Source organism: Alligator sinensis, unplaced genomic scaffold (genome assembly GCF_000455745.1).
Source record: "Alligator sinensis unplaced genomic scaffold, ASM45574v1 scaffold681_1, whole genome shotgun sequence".
NCBI classification, from domain to species: domain Eukaryota; kingdom Metazoa; phylum Chordata; order Crocodylia; family Alligatoridae; genus Alligator; species Alligator sinensis.
In genome coordinates, this window is record NW_005842315.1 from 481,339 (window position 1) to 491,558 (window position 10,220).

At 47.4% G+C, this 10,220-nt stretch overlaps 1 protein-coding gene and 1 long non-coding RNA gene across 2 annotated transcripts in view; one reads left to right on the top strand and one right to left on the bottom strand.

Annotated features, from left to right (window-relative positions):
• The window catches only part of FBXO32 (F-box protein 32), a 28,774-nt gene extending 25,434 nt beyond the window's left edge, over positions 1–3,340 (bottom strand). The window contains exon 1 of the mRNA XM_006028450.3: positions 3,081–3,340. Within this exon, the coding sequence (XP_006028512.1) occupies positions 3,081–3,196 (116 nt within the window). The 5' untranslated portion in view covers positions 3,197–3,340. The remainder of the gene's footprint in view (positions 1–3,080) is intronic.
• A 375-nt stretch (positions 3,341–3,715) lies between these two features.
• LOC112551057 lies at positions 3,716–8,390 on the top strand. Its single transcript, XR_003095185.1, has 4 exons — positions 3,716–3,896; positions 4,529–4,757; positions 5,909–6,071; positions 6,421–8,390. It is a non-coding gene; the product is annotated as an uncharacterized LOC112551057 (long non-coding RNA).
• The last annotated feature ends 1,830 nt before the right edge of the window (positions 8,391–10,220 follow it).

Sequence of the window (10,220 nt, forward strand, 5' to 3'; positions counted from 1 at the left end):
GATATCTGGCTGGGGTATTACGATCCCAGCACTCGTTCCTGCCCAGGCAGGGGGTTGGACTTGATGATCTGTTCAGGTCCCTTCCGACCCTAGAAACTATGAAACTATGAGTCATGTTGTCAGGATTCACATAGACGCAGCTCACAGGCTGCCCCGAGGATTTCACTGGCGCAACTCAGATGGGGTGCCTGATAGCTGGCTAAGAGCGCTCTGTGTCAGAGATGGGAGCTAGCCTGCATGTGAAGGCCGAGCTGCAGTGGTTTAGTGAGTGAGTGAGTGGGAGGAGGAAAAAAAAAAAAAGTCCTCTAAAGGAAAAAAAGTTACAACTTTTGAAGAAAGTTACAGAGTGTGCAACCATCCCTACTGCTTAGCGTGCCAGACACCAAGATTAAACTCAGTCACTGGAGCGTGGAACAGAGGGATCTTAGTCCTGCATTATGCCTTTAATCTCAACCCACCCCTGACTCCAGAGTTGACACCCAATGCCTCTATAATCAGAGATCTTCGTAACAGCAGTTGTTGATGAAATCTAACTGGGGAGGGCTGGGGGTAGTTTGGGATAACCATCTGCATCTGCCTACTCCACTGTCAAACAGGACTGTGGACTGAATGGACCTTGAGTCTGATCCGGCATGAAAATCCACAGAAGGAACTGAAGGAAGGCACCAAGCTCATTACTCTACAGTCGACAGCCATTACATTTACCAGGTCTGACATTCTTCCTAGGTGCACGGCAGACATTCTGGATTCTAAGCTTTCTTTTTTGGTGGAGCTCACAAAAATACACGAACATCTGCTGCACTGGGAGACCCCACTCTGCCTGCAGGTCACAGACGAATCATGCTTACTGTATGCCAGCTTCAGTGACATTCATCATGATTGTGTGCAAAGAAATATTTCCACCCCCATCTTCAGTCCAGATCATGGTCTACATAACCCTCACTCTAGGCTCTGATAAGGACAATGGGTGGCCTTGCATCAAGAGCCTAGCTCTGGAACGAGCAGTTTGGCCGTTGGCAATCATCACACCCAAAGTCTCCCTGCCTATCATCTCTGCAGCACTGTAAACAGCTGAACTGCCTGAACATTTTGTTTGCATTCAGAGTCATCAAGCTACACAAGGAACATTATTTACGATCTGTGAAAGATTAATAGCTGCAAAGGCATCGTGTTTCTCATGAACCAGGAAGTCTTAGGACATATATTCTTCTGGAAGAGGGGGAGGGATATTACAGAAGTTTCCCAGCAAAGCTGGCAGTGGTCCAGATGATTTTCAGGGACCCATCCTGCATCATTGACTCAATGACAGCTTTGACATTTTCTTTGGTGCAAGCAGGGTCAAGGCTTGTGTGTTGATGCTGCTGCATACTTTTCCAAAGTGCAGTGGGTCCCTGAATGCAATCCACCCCCTTCTCTGATTTAAGTTGTAGATTATCATCTCATGGGAAGGCAGAGCTTCGCACACTTGGGTGACAGCCCAGAAATGGTACAGAACCCACGTGGGCCAAGAAGTCTTCATCAGTGAATGTAGGTATCTTCCAAAGTCAGTAGGAACTGCACCCCTGGCAGCTGGAAAGTCAGGCCCACCATGTTTACCCAAATCAGAAGCCCTATTAATCCCCATCTTCAATAGACGTTACATCTTTGTTTATATGCTTACTCTACTGGGAACAGAAACGTCAGCAGATAAGATGACTCACTGGTACTCCACAGCATGAGATCAGGCAACACAGAACTGGTTACGATGGGGTCCTTGGACCCGGGGCTCAAGTTCACAGGGGTGGCAAAGATTTAAAAGCCTCAGGATAAAATCTGCAAAGTCACGGAGTAAATTCAGCCCTGTTCCAAGCAGGTGTTTTCCCAAAGATACTCAGAAGGACTAAATTTGTCCCTAGATTATCAAGTTTCCTTTCACTCTGTGGACACCTGGTTCATTGCTGTGGCTGCCTAAAACTCAACCAAACACCGGATTCTAAAGTATCACAAGCCTCTGACCGATTAATCATGTGACCTTGTAAAGGATACCGGACCCCGATCACTCAGTGAGGAGAGGACTTCACAATAAGCAAGATGTTGTGCCCGAGCCAACCTTTCCAGGGTAAATAAATTCCAGATGCCGCACTGTCCTCTCCTGCTGTGCTTGGCCTTAGCCATGGTAACTGAGGTCGACTTCTCCTCCCAGGCAGGATGCAAAAGGCATGAATCTCTCATGCTGCAAAGAGAGACCAGCACGACCAAAAGACATGCGCGGAGAGCCCAGGGCTCCACGGGGCACAACAGAGACAGCGGAGGGAGGGTTAAGTTTCACGTCCCACATGGCTTTCAAAAATATATTGTTCCTTCACAGTATATATAAAGCAGAGTTAAAACAACTCACTATCTTTGTGCATGGGAGGCTTTTATAAACAAAAGCAGACCTCTGTTTAATGGCCCAAGTTCAAGGCTATGCCAGAGCCATCAACCAGGAGCGCCTGCCATAACAAGTTGACGTCAGCTATGCTTTCAAAACACACACAACAAAGGCCCCAGTGTTTAAAAATAGATCCTGCCCGTTTTCCTCATTTTGGTTCTTAAAAAAAAAAAAAAAAGACAAACCCACGACACGCTGTCCGGTTCCAGAAGCCGCTGGGACGAGCGCCGCCAGCCAGGCTGCAACCTCTGGTCTTCGGCCTCCACCACCCCACCAGGCAGGGGATGAAAGTCAGCCCTGCCTGCACAACTAATCCCCGCTGAAATAACTCGCCTTTCTTTGGCATGGGGAGATAAAAAAGGGTGATGTATTACAAACACCAAGCAGATGAGGGCTCCAAGAGGTTAAGCCTTTCTACAAAACAACGCGCTTTCTGCTCCTTTCCAGGCCAAGAAACATCGAGGGCTCCAATGAGGGGAGTCAGGAGCCATCCATCGTGGCCCAGCTGACAGCTGCTCGCCACGCAGCGTGGGAGGGAGGCTGATGCCAGACCCCGGGCGCCGGGCGCGAGGCACGCCGAGCGCCCAGAGCCACCCCGCGGGGCGCACCCCGCGCTGCCCCCAACATCAGGAACCCCTGCCTTCCCGCACTGCAACCCCGGGGTCGTCACCTGCTGAGGTCGCTCACGTAGCTGCTGCTTTTCTCATCCAGGAACCGCGTCCAGCCGTCCGCCGTCTTCACCCAGCTCTGCCCCGGCGAGCGCCAGTCCTGCCCCAGGAAGGGCATGGCTGCGGGCGGGCGGCAGCGGCGGCAAGTCCCGTCGGGCGGGCGTGGGTGTGCTGTGCGCGCGGAGCGGCCGCGGCTTGTATTTATCCGGGGCTGGCGCGGGGTTTGTTGCCGGAAGAGCCGCGCTGGCCCGGCCCCGCGGGGAGGGAGGAGGGAGGAGGGAGGGACACGTGGCTTTGTTTACCAGCGCGGGGAGCTGGACACTTGGGCGCTGGCGCCGCCTCTTCCCTCCCCTCTCCTTCCCCGCCGGCGCTGGGCTCGGGGAGCTGCCCTCCCTGCCTTCCCCAGCTGCCCGTGGAGGTCGTGGGACGTGGGGCTGGGGAGTGTGGCAGCAGGGTGTGCACAGCTCAGTGCACTCAGAAAAGCATAAGCCTCCCTCAGGACACCTGACACCTGAGCAGTGGGGACGGGGGTGGATCCGGGCGAGGGGCGCCAGTGTACTGGCACCCGGCTTTGATTCCTGCGCCACCCAAAGTTGAATGCCAACTGCCTGGCAGTTTTTCTAGTCAGGCAGCACTGAGGGAGTCAAGTGACTTCACAACTCATTATAGTCTACCTCATCTCTCCTAAACTTCATTCCACAGATGTTAATGGCCTTCTCTTTTTTTTAATGGTCTTGATGGTCCACTAGTCAAGCTAGCCTTTGTTCTGCCATGCTGCTGTCTGCTGGGAGCGAAGCTCCTACTTCACAGCCTGGCAGGTTGTTCTGATCTCTTTCCAGTGACGTGACACTGTTTTTGCTTCAATCCTAAACTCCATAATACAGCCCTAGGCCCATAGTGTATTAGTTCAGCTTCTAGCTTATTTCAACTGGAGAAAAATGTGTTGTTTTATATGTGATAAAGCATCTCAATATCTGCACCTCCCCTTTTCAAAATGGTAGAGTGGCTCATGGCTGGGGACAACAAAAGGGAAAACAGTGAGGGGATTGTAGGTCATAGATTTATAACCAGAGGGATAGGAAACCAGCCCCGCAGTCACCTGGGTTCCCTGTGGCAGACACTGTTTCAGGATAGAAATCGCCTCCCCCAGTATCAGCTTCCACATGCTCAGGTCCGAATCCCCAGATGCCACCAAACCCCTTTGCCAGCTGTACCTCAGCTCTAGGGATGACCCTGGTTCAACAGTGGATGGAGAACCCCAAAAACCCTTTCCCATAAGGGGAGGGGATTTCTGTATTGGGAGATGGTTCGTGTTGGTCATAGCTGTTGGGACGTTGGTATTAAAAAAAAAAAAAACAAAAAACCACAACAAAAAAACAGAATCTTTGAAACGAGTCAAGATAAATGAAAGCCCTGGAAGGAGGTCAGCTTTAAAATCATTCTTTTTCAGAGGCTGCTTTGGCAGAGCTGGCCTCGCGCCCCTGCCAGCGTGCGTGTGCCTGTGTGTGTCCTGAAACCCTTCCAGAAGAAGAATCCAAAGCGCCGGCTGGAGAAGAGGGTGTGAAATAGCTGTTGCTGCCTCTCCTTTGTCTAGTGTTTGGTGTTTCCCCTTATGGGTTAAAACAAACGGACCTGCAAGCCAGGAGGTCCTTTGTGCTGTGCTGCTGACTCCATTTCAGGTCTCTGTAGCAAGGAAGTATATAAATAAATAAAGCCTGCTTGTATAAGACTGAGAGAGAGAGAGAGAAACACCCCCACAGTGGCCTAGCTGTCATAATTCGAGTCACATTGTCAACCTTTCCTGAGGGGGCTGAGCTTGTGGGATTGCAACAACAGCTGGCACTTGCAAGAGAAGGTGTTATGTTTTCATATTTAAAAAAAAAAAGGCTTTAAAATACCAGCTCGTGGTAAATACAGATCTGTTAATGTAATGCATTGCTGTTGGAGCACTGCGGGTCTCAAAGCAGCAGGCATATGAAAGGGAGCAAATTCCAAATGAAGGCTACCGGAGCAATGTTTGCAGAGTAGGAAACTGAAGAAGCTACGAGTTAGAAAACGAGGGAGCCAGGAACAGCAGCTAACTTGAATAGCTCAGTGAAAACAGAAAATAGCAACCGCTGTGAGGCTGTCTTGTGCTTTTACCAGCACTGCACTCTCTAAGTCCGTCCTGGGGCAAAGCAAGACAGATTTTCTGTCTGTAAAGGCACAGGGATAGTTCTTTGACATTCAGTTCCTCCACGGCCTTCCTGTGTGAACTTGGGTGACTCACTCTGCACTTCAGTTCCACATCTGTAAAACAGGGATGAAAAGAATTCTTTTGTCTGGTGTGCTTCTATTTGAAACTCTTCAAGGCACAGGCTTCTGTACTGTGTTAGCGCAGTGCTTAACACTGTGAAAGTGCTCATGCATTCCCAGTAATAACATGGTGTCCCACATCCAGTCATGCGGTTGTACCAATGCCCCTATTAAGTGAAAGGGAGCGCCTAGACTAAGAATAATAGGGAGGGATGGAACTGTACTAGGGCTTTGGCAGGTCAAGATCTCCCAATGGCTCCTTTTTTACTACCCAACACTGAGAGGTTGACAGGGATCCAGCTCCTAATGGGTAGGCAGATAGGGTGTTGTAGGAAGTACAATATGTAATGGTCTGTGGTCCATGCTACACAGGCAGCAGAGCTATTCAGTGGAAGGGGAATTTCACAGAGATTTCTTCCCCACTGGTTCATCTCTGAGGGGGAAGGAAGTCTCTGGTTATAATTTTGTTGACTATTTTTTGTGGTGAGCTACTCACAAAAACGCTTCTCACATTTTGTGTTACAAATCAATCTAGTGCAACAGAGATCAACCACATGTGACTTGCCATCTAGTGCGTTTCGAATTGCATATGTCTAAGGAACGAGGAACTACCTATGTCATGGTGAATATAATGCAAGGAAGGCCAAGGGAGTGGTTAACACTTCAAGGATTTACAGATGACCTTAAGCTCCTGGAGGGTGAGGCCATCATCTAATAGCCTTAAAGTTAATTTAGCTTGCTAGGTGTGTTTGAATAAAGGCTGCCAGCTGTATATTATTTTGGTACTGCTGATTGCAATGCCTTGCCAAGTAAGTTAAGTCAGTCAGACATATGTCACTGAAAATATGTTCATCCTTTTAATGAGAATTATTTGGCAACTTTTACATGCAAGCCTGATCTGAGCTGTGGAAAGGGAGACACAAACTAGCAACATACATTACAAAATACAGCTTGTTTTCCTGTCAGTTATTCTGCATCAAGATCCAGTGCTGGAAGCTCAGGCTCATCTGTAATGCATTTTACATTTATGCTTTTTTAATATTTCAGATTCATGGCAGAAAAAGTTCATGCAAAGAAATCTTAACGACTTAAGAGGAAATAACTGAAAACATATAGAGCTAATAGTTTAGTGGTTTTCAAGGTTTGAGCTGCAGTCAGGTGGTATGCTGGCTGGTTTAAGGTACAGTGTTAGATGACAAACTGTAACTACTGGATTAAAATGACAAAACCTGGTATGTAAAGTGGGTCTGAGTGCTAGATCTGGCATGCAGGAGAGTTGCCACAGCCACTGATGACTTGTACATGAGAACAACTGGTTCACCAGAACTGAGAACAAAAGGGCATTAATGTTTTTGAATCAGGAAAAAAAATCTACATCAAGCCACCATCCTGCAAGCACTTGTGAACATGAAAAATGGAACTGTTCTATATGGCAGTATTGAATTCACAGCTTTTGGGATGCTACATGCTATTAAATTAGGAGCCAGAGTGTGCATGGAATCCAGAACCACCTGATGCATGGGCCCATTCCCCAAATTACAGATGAGGGCTACTTCCAACCAGCGGAGGGAAATGGCAAAGACACACTGAGCAGGACAAATGCTGCTCCAGCTGCGTCTAATGGAGCTCCTCATATGGATGAACTGTATGGTAGCTATTGAAGTTGTGTGATGCTGGTGCTCTGTCTGGATGTTGATGTGATAGGATGGAAACTGTAGGAGAAAAACCCATGAAAATGACTGGCAGATGCAAAGATTAGCAAATGAGCCATGCAAGGGAGTGGTCCTAGTCACAAAGCTTGTTCATGAATAACTAACCATTGCTCCATGTGTACAGATACAACAGTTGTCTATGGGATTTGCACGTGGGATTGTAAGCATCAAAGGGAGAAGATTCTACCACTTGGACTAAAAGAGCCACTCCATGGGATGCTGCCAAGATACAGACCCTTTTGTTAATGGAGTTTTTCACTAGACAGAACCTCAATCTCCTACATCAGCCTGGTGTATCCCCATGAACTCAGAGCTCTGCATGGATGCATGCATTTTAAAGAAATCAGAATAAAATAAAGGTCGTCTTTGCCGTGCTGAAAAGATCATAAACAAGGACCTGATTGGTTCAGATTATACTGTACACTTGTCATGTGGGTAGCTGCACTGTGCATATTTTATAGCTGCATATATTATGGAGTGAGTCATGCTGTAAATGGGTTGTGATTGGCAGCTACAGAGGGATGTCTTCCTGAGAAGCAGTGATGCACAATTAGCCAGGTTATCTGGTTGTGTCATTTTGGTAAAAGGACATGTAGGTTAGTTGTATACAGATGTGACGGCATAGCTGCCAAGTCACGTAAGGTGGCTTGTCTGGGTTTAAGGTTTCAGGGGCTGTATAAATGTTGGGGCTTATTATTAGAATGGAAGAGGTGAAATGGGGCTATGGTCACATACCATGTTACAGAAAAATCCAGTAACTCGATCTCTCTGTACTCTGAAGACCTGGATTGTTTATATGTATGCTACGTCCCCACACAGGCTGCACCAGAACTCAGGCTGTAAGGATTTTTGTTTCCAGGAGAAAAAGGAAATTAGCCTGGCTGTTGCCATTGAGTTCCAGATCCTTGGTGTTCAGCATGGTGACAATCAAGAAGCTAAAATTAGTCAAAAGTGGGTGATAGGGGTAGGACCAGTAATCCTGTAAATCCCTACCACTGAAGGATGAGCTTATTTAAGTAGAGGAGCAAGTGAACTGGCCAGTGTGGGTTTGTATCACACTTAGATGAAATCAGAGCTGCTCAGCTGTGTGTATGGTTTCTGTAAGTTGGGGCCTGTGATTTTGGAGCGGGTGGCTCTGAGTTTTAAACCTAGTGTTACTATCGATTACTAGATGACTGTGACACACTTCAGTGACAGCCCTGAAGTCCTAGACACCCCCGTATTGTTTCTCCCTGTAGGAACAGCGCAGTGCTTCTGTGGAGAGGATTGTTTTAGGCCCATGTGTTCTAGGGATCTACTGGCTTTGTCTGTGTATATGAGAAGCCATAAATCTGTGTGTCCTCATATTACAAGTCTTTACTTTCCAACAGGTAGAATCGGCTCCTTCTTATAGTAAAAAATTAGCCATGGATAATACAGGAAGGGTACAGGTGACATCAGTGCATTCACCAAAAAACCAGCTGCATTACTGCACAGCAGCACTGCAGACACCTGATGGTTAGTCACGACTCATCAGAATCCCTAGTGACAGGGATATAATTATATATATCATGTATATAATTTATGTGATAAATATATAAATCTCAATCAAAGATACTGCCAACTGCAGCTTGACTCCTTCAAAGAAAAATATAAGAAATAGCACTTGGCAAGAAACCCTCCTATAGCAGAACCCTGAATGCCAGACCAGCAAGAAATAGTAGCAGATCACTTTGTCCTGGGGTTAGATTCACTGATGCAGTTCATGTGAGGGTAATTGCCTGTTTTACAAGGCCCTCATTTATATCACACATTCAGGTTGCCCTTGCTATGCTCCTGTCATCTCGTTATGATGCAACCTGTGTCTGAAACCCCCTTTACAACACCATGATTAGAATCAAGTTATAGGATTTAATAGAACTTGAATTGTCTCTCTCTGTCTTGACCCCAGCTGACTTCCTGCCCTTGAGCAGGGGGCTGGACCCGATGATCTTGTGAAGTCCCTTCCAGCCCTAATGTTTATGAACCTATGAACCTCTTTCATTTGGCTAGGTAAACCCTGGTGTCCCAATGTGATCTGCTGTACCATATTTGGAACCTCAGGTTCAACCATGCCATGTTTTGCCCAAGGAATGAGTCACTTCATGCTTCTTGGCGAAGATGAGACTGAGCTAACCTCTCCCTCCCAGTCACCCGTACCCAGATTCTTGACTAGCTGAATCAGTTTGTGAGGGCAGAACAGGGGCATGTGGGGAAGTCCATTCTCTCCCATCCACATAGAAACACATGGCATGTGTGCAAAAGGGTTTCTCTGGTGCAGCAGTGTGGTACTGGGAGTTAAGGGATCCCCAGGTGTGGTACTAGCTCCCCTGACTCAGTGTGCTATGGACCAAGTTACTTTACCTTGTCATGTCTCTTTCTTTAAATAACCTATTCTTATAGCAGTGTCCACACAGTCACAATGATAGAACAATACCCGTGAATACGAGGGTAATCCTTTTTACTCACCTCCCGGAGGTCCTGAGGGGGTGCAGCGTTACATAAAAGCGGTTTATTGTTATCGGTGGCTGGTTTTCCTGCATTCTAGGGAGCATTGCTTGTTCTCTTGTGACTGCTGCCTTCTATAGTTGGTGGGTGGTGGGTAGGATCACCAAAGCGTCTGTATGACCAGTCTTCACAGCTTTGGCACCAAACACCTGAATGGCAGGGGAAGCTTTTTTCTACAGTTTACAGATCAGTTGCCTCCCAGAACTAACACCTTCTGAGTGACCCTATGAGAACTCCACAAGTCCCAACTCTCCTCTAGGATATAGCCCTACCTAGGACCCTCCAAAACAACCCTTTATTCCTGAATGTCCTAAAGAATACCTCAGAATCAAGATTTATAGCTCCCATGGCATTTTCCTGGGGAGTAGGACTATTCACACCAGTGTCTAGGCTACATTCTAACGTGTCTCTGCCTTCCCCCCTGCTTTCTTGTCCTGGTGCCCATCTCTGTGTCATCTAAGAAAGACTAGTGACCTTTATAAATGGTGAGCAGCAGTTTGGGATTTGGCTGCTGCTGCAGGTTGCCAATCCTCACTTGCCATCCCAGCACTCCTTGCTCTTTCACTTCCTCTCATCCCACTCCCTACCCCCACATTTTTGGCTGACTGT